At 37.6% G+C, this 18,891-nt stretch overlaps 1 protein-coding gene across 3 annotated transcripts in view; it reads right to left on the bottom strand.

Moving 5' to 3' along the window:
• The window catches only part of Ctsc (cathepsin C), a 37,838-nt gene that overhangs the window by 15,925 nt on the left and 3,022 nt on the right, over positions 1–18,891 (bottom strand). The window contains exons 2-4 of one of the 3 annotated variants that reach the window (NM_009982.5): positions 18,405–18,550; positions 2,688–2,854; positions 340–492 (exon numbers count right to left, since the gene is read on the bottom strand). In NM_009982.5, coding sequence (NP_034112.3) covers positions 340–492; positions 2,688–2,854; positions 18,405–18,550 — 466 coding nt within the window. Of the gene's footprint in view, positions 1–339; positions 493–2,687; positions 2,855–5,061; positions 5,082–7,777; positions 11,288–12,958; positions 13,044–18,404; positions 18,551–18,891 lie in introns of those variants that run through there. The other 2 variants (XM_006507320.4, NM_001311790.1) reach the window with 2 other exon arrangements.

Genomic DNA, 18,891 nt, shown 5'->3' with positions numbered 1-18,891 from the left:
TAAATTGTTGTCAGTAACAGCCAAAGCTTGGGATAGGAAAGTGAACTTGCAACATTTCAAAGAATGGCTAAAAATGACGTTAAAGAGACAAGACAAAACATAGGAATGAAAAGAGGATGAACAGGCTGTGAACCAAGAGCATAGGAAAGACCCCAAAATATGACTTGGACAGTATGCACAAATATGAAGGAAGGTGAAAGAAAAAGACAACAGCAACAACACCCATTAAATTGGGATGACTGATTAAACCGTTGGGACATCCAGGTTGGGCCAGTTTTGAGGGAGGGTGACCTTCAGTACTGAAGTTGTTACTTGTGACAAGGAGAGGCATTGGGTTACCTTGGGATCCTTTGGCTGTGGCCACTTCTCCTTATCAGATCTCGCAGGCTCATTTTCTCATATTCCTTATATGCAGTTGCAGTCCAAGACTTCTGAACGGTATTGATGGCCTTCACAAAGTTGTGGTTGTGAGTGTAGAGTCTTTCAGAATATCTGCCAACAGCAAAGGAACATAGTTTCAGAGGAAGTCTTTTCAGGTAAAGCCTTCAATAAAACTGATACGCACCCTTTGTGTCAAAGTTGGGAGTGGTATAGTCACTCAAGAACACAATTTGCAACAGAGGAAAGCTGGAAAATGTTATGGTATGTCTTTACATGTAATTTCTTCTTAAAGCCATGTTAATTTTGTAGTTGGCATGAGATTATTATCTTTTCTGCATGCCCATTTTATTTATTTTGTTTTATATATATATATGTTTTGTTTTTTTTTAAGACAGGGTTTCTCTGTATAGCCCTGGCTGTCCTGGAACTCACTCTGTAGACCAGGCTGGCCTCAAATTCAGAAATCCACCTGCCTCTGCCTCCCAAGTGCTGGGACTAAAGGTGTGCACCACCACCACCTGGCTATTTTATATTTTTGATACAGGATCTGGTCTCAAAATCATTATGTATACAGAGAGGGCTTTGTACTTCTACTAAGTCTCTCCTTCCTAACTGATAGGATTATAGGCATGCATCGCCACATGGTTTATGCAGCATTAAGTACAGAATTAAGGACCCCATGTTTGCTAGGCTACCTGTCAAGCTATGATCTTGACCGCTTTGTGGCCCTTTCAAAGTGCACTTTTATAATCTGTTATATGAACAAAGTGAGTATATGCATACATGTTCTCTAACTAAGCAATTCCTAAGTACTATTCTACATAGGGAGTTTTATGCCTTATAGAAATAACACAGAAAGCACATGCTTACAAAAAGACAAACGTTAATTATTCACTGAATTCCAACATTTGTCAAACCTGCATGTCAGTGCACAGCAATTATATAAGCAGTGCTTGAAAAGTTTCAATCAGGTTCACTAGTTCAAAGCACACCAGATAAAAATGCAAGGTGAACTGCTTTTAAGACCCATACCGCCGGGCGGTGGTGGCACACGCCTTTAATCCCAGCACTTGGGAGGCAGAGGCAGGCAGATTTCTGAGTTCGAGGCCAGCCTGGTCTACAGAGTGAGTTCCAGGACAGCCTGGGCTATACAGAGAAACCCTGTCTCGAAAAACCAAAAAATAAAAAATAAAAAAAGAACCATACCACCTAAATCTACATAAAGACTGAACTCAAAAGGGAGGGCTGGATCAGTTTCCATTCTGGTTAGCACTTTAAGAAACAAGCAAACTTTCCAGTCACATCTACCATGAGTTCTCTGCTACAGGCATTCCTTGCTAGGGTCACTTAGTTTGAATGTTTAGTTCATGTGTACTTTTAGTGGCTTTTCCAACTAAATAAAATGGAAAAGAAAATAATACTTATTGATCTCCCTCTTGCAAAACTAATAATGTCTGAGAATTATTGTTTGTTTGGTTCTGTATAGCAGATACCTGAATAAAAATAGTAACTGCACATTATTGGCTGAATTTTATCCCTTGGAAAGAGAAGGGAGAAATATCATAATTATATTATAATATCAAAAAGAAAATATTAAAAAGCCATAGTTACAATTCTTACCTCCAAATCTTAACCAGAGACTGTATTTAAAAACAGGTCTTTAAAGAGCTAATAAAGGCTAAAGAAGGTCGTTACTGTGAGCTCTGGTCTAATTTTACTAGAGTCCTGAGATGAATAGATTAGGATACTTCAGGGAAGTCCAAGTGAGGACACGGTGAGGAGAAGGAGCCAGCATCAAGTCAGGAAGAAACCAGGTTCTAGCCTTCAAAATCCAGAGTAAAAACTGCCCTTTAGGCCTCCCAGTCTGCAAGGCTTCTATGTGTCAGCCCAAGCAAATAAAAAACTGCAGAAATACCAAGGACTTTCATTGCTTTTTATGCTTGCAGTTTGATGAGTTTGTAACTGGACACTAGTTGAAACATTATCATATGCATGTATTATACAAGTCACCACTATACCACAACCAATAAAATCATTTTTTCTTTACTAGTAATTTGCTATTTGGTGGTTCCTTTGATCATGTTCCTGTTTATAAGTTTTCCCTGATTCTTTGGTTTTGAAATGAGTTTAAATATTACTTTTTTGTCAATTCAGTCAGTCCACATCATTTCCAGTACAGTTTTATATAACACAGCTACATTCAATTTACATAACACAGCAAAATTACAATTTCTAAAAGTAAACACACACTCATTAAGCACAACACGAAGCAAAGCTAAATGGATACAACCCTTGTCACAACTCACCTTTCCTGGAGACCTCCAAGATGTGCTGCATTCATATTAACCTTCTCAATGTGACTTTCCACCTTCTTGCCAACAAAGCAAGCCCAGTTCCGGCCCAGCACATCATGGACCCACCCAGTCATGGTCTCATGGCAGTAACTGATAGCTGTGTGGCCTCTGACTTCATACTGCAACCAAGAAAATAAATAAAAAACCAATTACAACTGTGCTCGGCTCGCTCTCAAGTCTGTTTCCTCGGCTCCTATTTACCCTAAAGATGCATTGTGGCCCTCTGCCAACAAAAATAAAAACTTCGTTTAGCTGATGATGTTTTGATAATTATTCTGGAGATCAAAGAAACCATTTTTTCAAAGATTAGCATTGTCAGCCACCAAACAAAAAGTATTTCTAGGAATGAAAGAATGGCTGTGGGGAAAAGCTCACAGTTTTAAAACAATTGCCACACCCAAGGCATATTGCATTTAATTCTCCATCAGTCTATGAAGAAATAGCCATCCTATACTTCTGATTTTTCAGCTCCAGGGTATCCTCCTGAAGCTCACAGGGCTGTCAAGTGGCAGAAACAGAATTTTCCTCCTCTGCATGTTTGTCAGAAGAGGCTCCCATGAGTAGACTATAAAAACAGACAAATATTTCTGTATAGCCAAACAAAATCCTTTTTTGCTACTAATCTCCTGGTGCATTAGCATATGCCTATTATGAGGAAACTTAATTATTCCACTACATTTTATTTCAGTAATGTGGCTCTTTGCATGTTTCTGTTAACCCTGAAGGAATCCTGCTGTGATGGACCCAGCTTTGAATTCAGACACATTTGGCTCTAGAGCCCCATGACTTTCATCCAGTGACAGCTTGTTGAGGAGGAGCACATGACCAGAATGAGCAGGAGGGGGGAAGGCAGAAAGAAGAAAGGCATTGGCACAAGTTAGATTTGAAGACACCATAGTTATTTGTAAAACAAGGACATCAGGAATAAAAGAGATTACACACAGAAGTGTAACACTGGGACTTCATTGATCCAATGCAAGTTGATAAGCTTGTCCCCAGTGGCCAAACACAAGTACTTTAGACTTTGCAGTGTCAGCACTTACTGTGTCTGTTGGGTTCTTTGGCTCACTTAGGCAGGTTAAATGTCATAAATGCATTTTTGACACAATTATTTCCAACTCACAGTGTACGTATCAAGATCTGAGCCAAGCTGAGATAAAGACATATTAAAGAGTATGGAAACTCCATCATCAGTAGGCTAAATGTTGGTGATTTTATCCAATCTGCTAAAATAATCCAGGTAGGCCTTGGAGAACCATTGACTCTTTCAGGACAGCTGGCTAGAAAGCAGCCTTAATATTTTTTAAGAGAGCTGAGAATTTTCTTACAGCAGAATGTCTTTCTGTCTCTCCATAGCTATCTGTAGCAATGTCAGTAAATATTTATGGCAGCAAAATAGAAAAAGAAAGGGTAAAAAGGAAAAGTTTCAAATATGGAAATTGAGAAGAATTTTATTAACTCCTCATGTTTTGCATAATTAATGAGTTCTCTAAGAAAGGATGAGGCAATCAAGTTTAGAAAAATTGGGAAGTGTGCCTCACAGTGCACAACTGTTTTCTTGAACCCTGGGAAGAATAGACACCCATTAATATTGCGATATTGTATCCAACTGCTTTTGTATCACAAAGACAGAAACTCCCTTATTTTATAGTCACCATACAGAATACTTATTGATACGAGGGGCTCAAGATAACACAGAAATAATATACTCTCAGAGGGCAGAAATAAAAGACCTAGGAGGTTTGTTAAGCTAGAGTTTAATACCAAGCACTCCTAGAACCAAACACTGACCTCTATACCGTGCAGTGTTTCTTCATATACAACTCCTTCAGAAATAGCTGGAGTGGAGAATGACACAGAGTAGAGAAGCCCAGAAACTACAGAGCAAAGGCTAACTTCCTACTGATGCTTCTATCTGTATTCTCTCGACCTCACAATAGCCTCAAGCGCTAAGGAGAATAGTTCTCTAATGTAGTGCTGGTGAGTGAGAATGGGCAGGGTTTCACAGCTGACACTTGTTGGTTGTTGTTTATTTTTAATCCAATGGATGCTCTAAAAATACTGCAGTTAAGTTGACTCCAGAGAGCTTTACACTGTGGCCCATGACTATTTCTAACTCTGCCATTCTTTGCCAAGGGCTTATTACTGCAGAACAGAGGTAAAGATACCTAAGACCTTTGAGGCTTGGAATATCCAGCTAGAAGCCAGTTCTGCTGCTTTGTGCTTGTATGATCCTTGGTCAGTGTCTTCCATGTGTACATTCCTTGATAAAATGGGGTTGATTGCAGTACATTCCATTCCATAGATTGCTTATGTGTCCTCCTTCAGGTAACCTCTATGATTATTCTTCCCATAAAGACATAAGCATTGTGAAAATAAGATTTTCATTTATTTACTATTTGAGAGCTTTCTGGCAGCAGGAAGCAGTTGATTATTGAATGAGTGAATAAGAAAAGAATAAATAAAGAACAAGTCTTACTAAGAATGATTTCAACGTTGACTTACAAAGAATTCAGCAAAGGTACAGAATTAAAAATTAATAGCAGCACAGCAATAGCAAGTCATCCAAGTGCCAGGAAGTACACAGTATGCATGCATGCGTGTGTGTGTGTGTGTGTGTGTGTGTGTGTGTGTGTGCACGCACACATGTACATGTGTCTTCTGAAATGACCATTCTCCTCTCCAAGCCTGTTTATGATGTAAACTCAGATTCACCTAGAAGTCCCAAATACCCACATAGAACTTCCAACCTGTACAATCTTACATCTGTGCTTCTATATACAATTAGCAAAGTCTGATAAATAATTGTTATTGCAGACACATTAATTTATGTACCTTGGAGTATTTTAAAAATCTGCAAGTTGGTTCTTGTACCTCACATCCTTTAAGTATAGTAAAACCAGCATTTGCGATTACTTCTGATGCGTTAAACTCATGGAATCATTTTCTCCTTTAAAACTATATTTTGTATTATCCTGTAGCTAGAGAAATCTGAGTTTTCTTTTGTTCACCCGAAGTCACCCCATGAGAAGCAGGACAGGGTGATGTAGGTGGAGCAGACATGTACAATGAGGTCCAAAGAGGTCGAAGTGTGGCATTGATTAGGTTAGGTCGAAGGTCAAGAGCTAGAGACCTTAAGCTGAATGACCTCCTCAGGGTGAATTCATTACTTCCTTTACTGGAAAGTTCTCAGGGACTCTTCCAGCTATAGTGAACTCACACGTTTTTGTGAGGATTAAAAGACAGAAATCCTGGCCACATTATCCAGCAATAAATGTAGTCAATTTTTTTTTCTCCCAAAGAATTTTTTCATGTATATAAACAGTGGTCTCTGAAAACTGGCTTGCACAGATGAGACACTTAAAGTTTCCATTCACTTTTGCCAATTCCTACTGCAAAGAAAAGTAGAGACAGCTACAATTGGAAGACCCCACAACATGTAGCTCTTAAGTTCAGAGAACTGCTGTCCCAGGCACTCTTCTGCTTCTTCAAAATTCACATTAAATTGTCACGTATTCTCCAATGTCCTTAACCTCATTCCAACCACCACCATCACTACCATGGTTTCATCAACTCTCCTATAACTGCCTAGTAATATTGACCAGCTGGGTATATGCTACAACTTAAGCTATTTATCCTATAACATTTTACTGTGTTTTGATACTGTAGCGTGTAGTTTTATGCTCTATCCACCTTTACCACAGGAGGCAACCATGCTACCAGGCTCCACCCAGCTTCCCTTGAATCCCTGGAAAGGCTCACCCTTAATAATATTTTTTAGGCAAAAAACTCCTCCTTTCCTTCCTTGCATCTGCCTTTTTTCCCTGGGCCCCAGAAGTTCAACCTGTACCTTCTGCCCAGCAATTGCCCCCCCCCCCCCCCGCCAGCTTTCTTTAGTGATAGATCAAGAACCAATCTAGGAGAATAAGGATCTAGAACCTGTTCAAGGAGAACAGGACCTTAGCATCAGACCTGCCCCCTACATGATACTTTAAAGATTTTTTTTAAATTAATATCCTTCCATTGCTTCTCTGTTTATACTGTACAGCAAATATGTGAATGCTTATTTCATCGAGTACACTAGTCAGGAGACACCAATTCGCTTTTTAAATTCAAATTCTGTTGCTTATCACTCATGAAGCTTTGAATAAGCTACAGCTAGACAGCCTGCGTTTTTAACTGAAATGGGCAAGATATTTATGACTGATCATACTTTCCTTGATTGATAATAGTGAAGTTTAAAGAGTTTTAAAAGTTTAAAAGTGCACCCCAAAAGTAACAACATAACCACGTACAAACATTTGTAAAGGCAAGAGAAAAGTAGCAGGGACATCACCTGTTGTCCTGAAGGCATTTATGTAACAAGGGTTGTTTAACACTTTTTTTATGCTTTCAGACAACTGACTCTTGGTTTCAAATTATTAATTGAGCTGTTTCTTTATTTCACAGACTGGTAGCGGTGCACACCCAAGTCACAGACCTCTAGAGGCAAATGTAGGCAATAAGACATCAACAGTACTTTTAGAAACAAGGTTATGATGACATTTTTCATTATTAATTGTATCTTCTGGAAATGACTTATCACAATATACACTGTTCATTTAATCACTGAATGTCTCATATGTGCTATAGTATTACTATAGTGCTGCATCCATGTAGTTTCAAAAGCTGTCTACATAAATCATAAAACAAATAAAGATCTGGACATCTAAGTCTCCTTCCCGGAATAGTACTTCAGAGAGGTTTGAGGTCTGAATGATAAACACATGGACATTTATGGAATCTGAGTAACACTCAAATCTAGGAAAGGGTCACTGAACTTTTTGCCTCCCCACAACCCTTCAGTCTCAATAGCAACATCAATGCAAATTAAAGCACTATATCTGCTGCTATGCTTTTAGTGTCAGGAAAGTGTTAAGAAACAACCAAGCTAATCTGACCAAATCCACATTTGGCTAAATACTGCCAGACTACCATACCTTTCTCAGAAAGAAGCCAACTTCCTTAATCCTGCTCCAAGAATAAGCATTGGCTTTCTGCGTATTAACAAGACTAAACAGTTTATTTAAAAGTTGAATTCTAATCAAATGCAAAGCTGCCAGACGTTGAAACCAAATGATGATACATTTTAAATAGAAAATATTGACACTTAGATTCAAATACAAGAACGGAAGATATAAAATTTGATTATTATCTATGCTTGAAGACACTTGATTTAAGCTAAAACATACATTCCAAAAATAGCTAAAAACCAAACTACTACCACTCAGCAAAGTGGTCAGCATTCTTGGGCTCATTCTCAAGTCCTGGTTCACAAAGTCTCAACTGTGAAGTTGGAAGAAAACCTGAAAATCCACTCAACTGTTAATTAGCTCCAATTAATTCTTATGCTTAGCGGCTGTGGAACATAAACTATTCTCTTCAGGCTACTAAAAACACACACACACAAAACCAACAACAACAACAACAACAACAAAACCCAAAACCAAACAAACAACAACAACAAAAAAACCAACAGACCCAGGAAACATTACAGACATAAAATTCTCTATTTTCCTCAGGTACTAATAACCCCCAAAGCTAGAACTTTACTACTGTACTACTGAAAGTTTAGGCTTTTTTTTTTTTATTGGCTCTATAAGTGAAAAAGTTTAAGGCATAATGAACACATACACACACAAAATGAGTCTGCTCTCTTTTGCATTAAGTCATTTAACAAATGTTCCAAGGGCCTGCCATAGCTTCTAAGGGCACAAAGGTAAGAACATTCCAGTAACATTAATAAAAACAATGCCACAGTGAGGTATTTTTCAAACTTCTTTCTTACAGAATTATTTATTAACCCTCCTTTTTCACACTATTTGACACATATTGCACAAAACACAGTATTTTGTAATACAGAGTCAATAATTCCTCTTCTTACAAAGCAGACTGGAATACAAACAGGCAATTACGACAAACGACCCTAAGCACCAGTGTACTGGAAGTCCTCCTGGCACACAGCTACTATTTTGCACCCACTAATTTGCCCTCATAAACATTTACACACCAAATTATACAGAGGAAAGCAATTAAGGTTAAAATATTTTCTGTAGCAAGCCTCTCTCTCTTTCTCTCTCTCTCTCTCTCTCTCTCTCTCTCTCTCTCTCTCTCTCTGTGTGTGTGTGTGTGTGTGTCATGTCCAACAGCAGTTTTAGACCTTGAAAAGCAGCTTTAAAATATATAACTCTTTAAGGGCTCTGCAGGCAAGAAACTTTTGATAATATTTCTTAGAACAGAGAACAAAAGAGATATACCGCCATCTCTGGCCAGTGTTTCTAAAGCCCAAGAAAAGTGATGCATTGTATATTGGTTTGAATGAGAGTGCTTCCCCTCCCCAGTAGGTTCCTAAAATTGAATACCATTGTCTCCACTTGGTGGAACTCTTAGGGAAGGATTAGGAAGTCTGTCCTTGGAGGAGGCATTAGAAGAGGTGTGTTCTTACAAGTGGGCTTTGAGGTTTCAGAAGCTACGTGATTCCCAGTTAGCTCTCTCTGCCTAGTGGTTGCGGATGAAGATATGAACTGTAAGCCATCCTTTCACCCCTCCATTACGAACTTTAACCCTCTGAAACTGTAAGCCAAATCACATACTTTCTTTGATAAATCTCCTTAGTCGTGGTGTTTTATAACAAGACAAGAAAAGTAGCTCAAACTTTGTAGGCTAGTATTACTTGTAAAAAGTCTGCAGAAAGAGAAGTGTACTTTCCCCTCCGAGACCTATAAAGTACTATTTGCATTAGTTATTAAAGAGAAGGAGAGAAAAGCAGATGTCTATCCCAGAAGATAAAGACACCAGACCGTTACAAGTACAAACTAGATGTAACTACAGAGGACAAGGGGAATTATTAATGGACTCTCTCACCAGTGAAGTGACAAATGCATCCTAGATGTTGAAGACTATCAGAACCAGAGACAGGATAGAAAAGTAAAAGAAGATCACCAAATAAGTAAATCTGACAAGGCATAAAACAGTGATTATGTCTCAGATACACAATCTTCTGAGCTAACTGAACCACAGGAGAAAAGCAAATTGGATGACATGGACTAGGTACAAATGCCTTTTATGTCTCCCAAGTCAGCTGGAAACCAAGTGAGAAGGAAATGACTCTGCTGCTTATCAGGAAAAAACTAGAAGATAGCAATCAGGCTGAACAATAGTGCAATTAAACAAAATCCTTTTCACAGGGGATTTCTTTGGGGTTGATACAGAAGTTTTACTCCTTGATCCCCAGTGTGTGAGACTGCTAAGGGGATAGCCAAGTTAATGTTATCGGCTGAGTGCAAGAACTCTGGCTAAAAGCAAGAATGTGAGTGGACTCAGTGGTAAGGAAACATACATTGGAAAGGGCCTTTCCTAAGACTTCAGTAACAATCAATGCAATATACATTCTACCACTCCACTGAATGAATATTCACGATGCCTCTGGGCTGGAATGTACCAAAAAAACTACCCAAATGTGGTTCTAGAAACCGTTTACTTCGTTGCTCTGACTTTTCTTTTACTTCTTAGCCCCAGTGAAGTCCTTAGGTTTGAAAGATTAAGATGATCATTTTATAGTCAGAAACTGTAGGAGCTTCAGCATCATGGGAGACTAACCATGTAGCCAACTGTAAAATGTGACTAGTTTCACCAGCTTTATAGGGTTTTCAGATTCATAGTATGTCAAAGCTAGCACCTAATTTAAAAACCAAAATGGAGAAACAGAAGAGGAAAAGAGAACAGAAAAGAGAACAAAGAATAGAAAACAAAAAGTATTAACCAGACCGTTTTTTTTCTGTCTGGGAGCACTGCAGATTCACTGTCTGCAAGGTAACATCTTTTACTGTATGGCTAAGAAAGCATCTTCCTTCTCTGTGGCCTCCACAGCACCATCTTCCTTCTAGTAATTAATATGTCTCCAGCTCATGCCAGCTCAAAGCCTTCTACCTTTGGGGGTATCTCAAAGTAATTTTAAAAAGTGAAGGCACGCAGGAAGAAACAAATTAACTGTGAGTAAAATTTTCAATGTGACAAAACACAGAAAAAAAGAATAGGTCACAAAATCAAAAATCCAAATTCTGTCCAGTTTGGAGAAACTATTTCAGCACAACAGTATTCAAATAGGAAAAGGAAAAACAAAAACAAAACAAAAGGAAAAACAAACAGAAAAAACAAAAAAACCATGCGATGTGTTATAAATTGTCCCCTTATGAAAACACTGAATGCTGAAGCCCCCCTGAGGCTTCATCTCTTCCACAATGTTTTTCCTTTATTCTTTGCAGTTTCTGGTGGTTCACATTCCACAGTGGTGATTACTGTTTTCCAAGAAATCCTTCAGGAGGGCAGTTGCCTTGAAGGTAGGTCACCAGGACTCCTCTGCATTTTACATGCAAACAGATTCCAGAAGGGATTGTAGCTGCCATGGCCTCTGCTAGCTGCTAGAGGTAGATCCAACTGTTTGTCTCTTAAGCCAAAGTCTGTTCTTGGCTGTGGTTTTAAAAGAGCCTCTCAACAGACGATCTATTTAATAACTACAAAACAAAAACTAGGGTTACAAGAAACAAAGATCATACCACCTTTTAACACTTTATCATAGTAGCCTTTGTTAATTTAAAAAAAGAAAAAAAGCAATACCAGCACTAATAAATTAGGTGTTGGTAGTTTTAAATTACTAAAGACATTCGCATAAAATTGCTATTGAGTTCAATGCTTTAAAAAGAGAATTACGCATGCAGGCAACATGCTTGCAAAGCACATGCATCCGAAAGTGACTGCCTCTCTATAAAACTATTGTGATTTTAAAGTATCCTGAAGCAACAAGCTAAATTCTAGCATCTTAGACCCCTACTACGTGTCTCATACACATTTAAATGTGGTCCTCATGAAGCTTGGCTGTTTGCCTAAGTACTAGGATATATACCCCAGATATGAAACAGACTAAGGTTAACTTTTCTACTGGTAGATGTCTCTCTAAAAAAGTAGAAGACAGGTTGAAAGATTTAGGGCAGAATTCCATAAATTGTATTGAGAAACTAATGATCCACTTTGGGGAGGTTTCCCATTCAATCTTCCTCCTAAAGTAGCACCCATGCAACAAATTAAAACTTCTGTGCAGTTCTGAACTACAGGAAGAAAACATATTCTCTACTTATTCAGTTCCCGAAGAACAGAGACACAGCTCATTTCTGTCAATTATGCTCACTCACACTGAGCTGGTTTTAGAGGCTTCCTGACTCTCTAAATTTTAAGATCCAGTGATTGAGCAGCCCCGGAACAGCTCCTTTCTGTTCTAAATGGATGCTGCAGACCTACTACAATGTCCGGTACAAAGCCTGAAATGTGGCTACAGAGTGATGGTGGTGCTTTCAAGACCTGTTCTCACTTCTCGTTTGTATCAGACTTTCAGGGATTAGTAACCAAGGAAAAGAAGGGCAAGGAGAACCAATATTATTTTAAAACCTGATGAAGTTTAAGACATCCCATAGATTCTATTTGCTCATCATCTGTTATTCCCATCAAATTTTATGTGAGTAGTAATTTCCATATTTATTCTGAAAATATGAAATGAATGAGCCAAAGGGATCATTCTTTTCCCAGTCAACATTCTATGCTCTTAGAAGAAGCCATGATAAAGAAGATGAATGACAATTTGGTGATAAGTGACTAGCATGCCAATTCACTTTGAAAGAGCCACCTTCTCTCTAAAAGATATGTTAGAAAAAACTGTGAGCTCAGTCTTGCACCTTAGACCCGTAGGTGTGTCTGCTGTCCATGTTAATGTGGTAGTAATGTTGCTTGGATGTATGCGTAGGTACTAGGATATATACTATACATGGTTCTCTCTTGAAATCTTTGGGGAAAAGAGTAAGCAAGCTAGGACAGCTTAGTAATTTTACAACTGTGAATTGTATGTTAGCCAACCTTTGCCAGGTCGGTCTTCTCCTTTTTGAGTTCATCTCTTCTACGGTTATATTTATGACACTTGGGATTTGATGGTATAAACACATGAGAATGGAACCTTACATAAAACGGCAGAGAAGTTAAAGGAAGCGGAAATGCAAGCTCAAGCAAGATGCATAGAAATTAACAATATGCATTCTCCCTTTCTCTGAAGAATAAATAGGCACTGATTTGCGTATGACGACAGGGCAGGAGAAAGCTGGCTTAACAATGAAGATAAAAGATATTTCACTTGTGCTCACCCAGTTTGTTCCTCAGATGTGGCAAATCATACATTCCCACAGTTCCCAGCTGCATGAACAACTGACTGATAAAATCAGTGACATCCTATAAGAGTTTACAGTGGTAAACTGAGTCATAACAAAATTTATCAATAAGATCAATAAGAAAACATAAATGAGGCGTAAATCAAGGTGCTTTTGATACCAAAAGTCTTAAAAAGAAACTTCAAGTTTTAAAACATAAATCTTATGCCTAATATACAGAGTATATATATTTTTAAAAGCACATCTACAGCAAAAACAATTGTTCTAAAATTGTGTTATTTTAAAAATAATCTCAGAAGGAATAGTGAAAAAATGAGTGCACAGCTCTTACACCCTTTATTGTGGAAACACAATTGGCATTTCTGGTTGAGGTGAATAGTTTGAAACTTGCAAATTGCTGGCACACAAGTTATGGAATTAAAAATCAGACATTGTTGGCCAAGTTCTAAATAATAGCTTGTTTTATAAACCCTATGGTGGTGGTCTCTATTATTGTTGTTAGTCTATAATTCAATGAAGACTGAAGAGCCCAAAAAAGATGCTCAATAATCATAAAATTCAGCTTGACTCTCACCAAATGAAATGCAAAGCCATAACAAGGGTTGTGAGACAGCTGAAAGCAAGGGTGAATACTGCCAAGTCTGATGACCTGAGTTTAATCCCCAGAACCCACACTGTGGAGGGAATAAACCATGGCTCCCCTCTATAGGCTGCCTTCTGGGTACACTGAAGCTGTGGCTCACAAATAACTCCCCAACCCCCACCACTATCCACATCTCCCACAAATAAAGAATTATAATACAAACATTTAACTGGAATTAGTCTATTTTCCTCTCTATTTTTTTTCACCCTTTGAAAAACTGTCTTTAAGACAAGATGGGGTTTTTTTCCTACCCTTCTCTTCTTCACTGCCTCAGAGGAGATAAATTAAGAAAAAGTCAGGGATTCATAAGTTGTTCTCACTGAAGACACTGTTTGAGGCTTACTTTGTTTATATGACTTCCTCTGGACCGTTTGGCTGAGGTGGAACTTCATATAGCTTTTCATAAAAGTTAATGAAGGCACATAAAGGCACAGGAAAAAGAAAGTGGTCACTTACCACTGATCACATAAAGTCAGACATCTCTCAGCTCTTTATATTCTACCTGGTTTTGTTGCTTTTTTTTTTTTTTTAATAAGTAGCCAGCTGCTCTTTAATATGCAGATGCTTCAAAGAGGTGTAAATGTGCCACAGGGACAAGGAGATCCAAATGATCCCTGCCATTATAATCTAACAGTGTAGGACATGCCTGCAGCGAGTACCTTTATTTATTCTCCACGGCCCTATGGTTTCAAAGAATATTTCCAAGAAGTTTCCATTTTGTCACAAGTCTAATTACTCTCTTCTCTTTTATAGGAGGTTGTAAAGGCTTAGTTCTCTGCCTGGATGGCAATACAGGTCAGAGATTGCTTTAATGAATTAACAAAAAGAGAACCTTTAAAAATAGTCAGTGGGTTTCTGTTCAACAGGAACTATGCAAGCTTGAAGGCATACGCAAATCCACAGACTAGCCCTATTTCAACCTATCATATTTTAAGTAATTAAAAGCCAAGTTTTTGTCTTCATTGTGTTTTGTTTTGAATGTTTAGGAATCTTAGTGTCATAAAACACATTAATCTTTCAGCTAATGCCTGAATAAGATGTAAATAAAGCAAGATGTCAGCAAAGAGACTGACATTAGTCACCCCCAAGTCAAGCCTGGATGCAGAGAATCAAGGGAAGGCCATGTCTGCTGTTGTGCTATAGGATACAAAAGGAACACATGATGCGCATTCGACATAATCACCACCTACTCCAGAGACTCGGGCAGGATGACTACTAGGCATCCGAGAAAAATACATTTCACAAATCGAATGGGAAGCACATGGTCTTAGGTGTGTTACTGAAAGGAGCTGGAAATCCAACTGTTTTCTAAAATAATAAAGGACAGAACTAAAATGGTGGGTGTACACAGTAAAACTTGATTAGATATTTATGCAATAGTTGGGGTCAGTAAATTAGTTTACATATGACCTTTAATATTGATGCTATTTATCTATTTTAAACCAGGTCTGTTGGCTACACATATAACCCCAGTACTTAAAAGACTGAAACAGGATTTCAAGTTCAAGGTTAGCCTGGATCACATGTCAAGACCCTGTCTTAAAAATACAAAAGAAATGAGGGCCTAAGTTTTAAATGTCAGTTGAAAAGATACATTCTATGCCATTAGAAAAAAGTTAATGTGCTTTATTCAATGAAAAGGTTTATTTTCTCTTGAGTCATATATTTTTTGAAATATGGTTTCCCAGAACTGTAGGAAATACCCTAATGCTTGTGGTAAAATCCAACTAGATTTGGGTTAACAAAGTCACCCAAAAATCTTGATTCTCCTTTTATGTAAAGTCATTTCACTTTACATTTTCCATAAAAATTTAAACACTTTCCCCTATTAATGCTTCTGTATTTGCTATTCAAATACATTATTTATTTGTTTTTGTTTGCTTATTTATTTGTTGTTGTATAAGAAAAGAGGAATGTATGTGTGTAATGCTACATGTGTCAAGGTCAGGACAACTTTGTAGATCTCCATGGCTTTTAGGATCTAACTCAGGTCACTAGGTCTGCAGACAGTTTTGCAAACTGCTCATCTGGGACTACCTGATTACATTAAAACATGTTTCAGAAACAAAAAATCTTTTACATACATTGTCTGTTGTGTTATCTTTATCACCAGCCAAATAAAACACATTGCTTGGTTTTTCGGGAGTAAGACAAAGCATGGTTTTCTAGAACCAAATCATTCCGGAAAATGGCTGTGTGTGTGTGTGTGTGTTGAGTAAAAACCCTCTTCCTACTTAGTGGTAGAATAATCATTTGTCTAGCAGCATCCAGAAAGGTATACAAGACATCTGCCTAATCATTTAGTAGTCATTTACATATACTTTGTCTTTCCTGTAAGCTTGAAAACACATTTACCTGTTTTTGACTTTAAAATCAGTTCTTTTGACCTAATATGATTAATAGCCTCCTGCTCTGCCAAAAAATACTCAACTGATTTGAAAAGAAAAGTACTGTGTGCTCCAGTCCCTCATTCCACTGTCAGATACTCCCTTGATCCCTGATGATAAATACCGTGCGAAATTGCCATAGCCTTATTTCTGATTGTTATGCCTGATAATTAATAGTTAATTTACTTGTTTTCTGGCCAGTATTTTACAGTCCAGATAAATGGGAAGTTTTGATTTTTTAAGACATGTATATAAATTAATAATTCATCTATTTTTATCCCATTCCCAACTTCTTAATGATTTGTTCAACTTATTTCCAAACTGAGTTCAAGTTCATCCATTCCATTCATTCTTTTTTTAAAAATTTTTATATTTTTATTGTTTTTTTTTTTTTAGGAAATGCCAACTAAGTATTTCTTAGTGTGTCAATAAAAGATAGTGGAAAAAGAAAACCAAACAATTAATTATGGCCCATCTCAGGGTTCATAATATAAACTAAGTATCTTTTTTTTTTGCCCATGATTGTCAAGTTTACAAATTTGATCTGAAGGCAAAAAAAGGAACATGGCTGTACAAGAGGTCTAAAAACCCTCACCCAGAACATGAGCTGAACACAGACAACAACAATGAATGTCTTGGAGTGGTCTAGGGAAAGGCTCTGAGGCTTCAACTCTATACAAATAATTGCAAGCAACTAAGGAATTCTGAGACAGGGAGAAAGTCTTCCTCAGTGAAGAGCACACCAATTGGTTATCCAAAACCAAATGGTCAGGCCTCAAACCATACACATACAGACTGAGGAAATTATACACATACTTATGAACATGTGTGTGTGTGCGTATATATTAAGAAATAAAAATTAGAGGCCATGACTTTGAAAAGGAGAATGGAAGGGTATATAGGCAGGTTTGAGGGGAGAAAAGAGAAAGGGGGAAATTGTGTATCTCTAAAACATACAAACAAACAAAAAACAACCTAGGCCCATTCAAATACACACTGAGAACTAAATTCAGATTGAATACACCTACCACATCCATCATGTAACTGAAACTTGAGATTCAGATACTGTTGGGATGGATTTAGTACAGGGCTTAGAGTTAATAGTAAAAATAATTAACAGCTGGGCAGTGGTGGCGCACGCCTTTAATCCCAGCACTTGGGAGGCAGAGGCAGGCGGATTTCTGAGTTCAAGGCCAGCTTGGTCTACAGAGTGAGTTCAAGGACAGCCGGGGCTATAGAGAGAAACCCTATCTCAACACCCCCCCAATTAAATAAATAAATAAATAAATAAATAAATAAATAAATAAAATTAGCAACTAGTCACACTTGTCCTTGAACTAATCAAGTGGGCTCCTAACTAACAATACATAGACTGATTCTTACTAGCTAGCCGGCTACTAGGTAGGAATTGTGCCACCCTCTCAATCCCTTGTTTTATTTATTTATTTATTTATTTATTTATTCATTTATTTATTTTGTCTTAAAGAGAGGTCTGTATTAAAATATCTCTGGAAAGTTATTCTAAGAAATATGTTTGGCTCAGAATCCTACATCCTGGTGGTGATAAATCAAGTCTTGAGAAATCACACTTAGAGGTCAGGCTGTCTGTTAACATTTTTAACAGATATATCACCTAGTTTCCCAGAAGTGTCTATAATCGGGTCTATTCTTACCCGATGCACCAGACTATGAAAAACTCGCTCTCTCTATTCTAGGTATAATGAGAAACAGCTGCTTCAGATTCCATTTACTTAAACCATTTAATAATAAACCTATAGGAAACAGTTCAGCTCCTCCATAAGAATGAATACTTGGGAGACACAGAATCTAGGCAGTCCCACCCATTTTAACCCAGAGAGTTGCTTATAGCTTGGAGCACTGTGCTTGAATACAGGGACAGGCAATGGTTCTTTACTCGTCAGAGAAGTAAACTTCCAGCTGTGTAGGCCAGTGGGCCATTGGCTTTAAAAAGCTCCAGGAGCATAATGACTTTTATGAATTCTATTTCCCTCTCTACTTTAGCCAAATAAATTATTCACATTAAAATACGTAATACATGTTAATACAGCAATGAGTCCTTAAGGCCAGCACAACATGGTTAGAATAGAATGAACTCTAGACGATGAAGTCTATCATCTCCTTATCCTTCCTATAGCTTCTCTACAATGCCAATGATTAAGGGAACATCTAAAATATAAATACAGAATTATGCATTTTTAAATGAACGAACTTACTCAAAAGTTTAATTTTTCAATGTCAAATTTACAATTGTTGACTAGTCTTAGAAAAGTGAGTGTCTATTCAGGTTATGTTCTTGGTGTAAAAGGAGCACTCCCGAGGTTCCTAATCAGGAGAAATTTTAGATTAGAAATAACAGGTAACAGAAACTAACCTTGAAAAACGCAAACCATTTGTAGTCATTCAACACAATCTCGAAGCCTTGGTTGTAAATGAGGGTAAAATGCCCGGAATTGCCCAGCTCGTCGTAGGCAGTATCCAACTTCTTAAGGTGTACCACTACCTTTTCTTCTGTTGCTTCTAAAGAAAACAAAATGTATAACAAATCAATGTTAACCCAACACCCAGTACCCACCTCCTCAATATTCTATTGTAAGGTACTTTCAACCTTGCAACCTAACTGGGATTCAAGATTTGTGTCATGAAAAAAATCAGTCTCTCCTGGACCTAACAGGACAAGTATTAGATTATAAACTCAGCACTGGGGATCTGGAGACAGGCAGATTGTTAAGGGACTAGCCTGGACTACATAATAAATTCTAGGTTCTCTAGGGATACATAGTGAGACTTTGCCAGAAAAGACTTGTTTTTTTTTCAATTTTTTTTTAATTGGTTATTTTATTTATTTACATTTCAAATGT

The sequence above is a fragment of the Mus musculus genome, chromosome 7 (genome assembly GCF_000001635.26).
Source record: "Mus musculus strain C57BL/6J chromosome 7, GRCm38.p6 C57BL/6J".
Lineage (NCBI taxonomy): Eukaryota > Metazoa > Chordata > Mammalia > Rodentia > Muridae > Mus > Mus musculus.
Note: the sequence above shows the minus strand (reverse complement) of the source record. Positions and strands in the feature narration are given on the sequence as shown.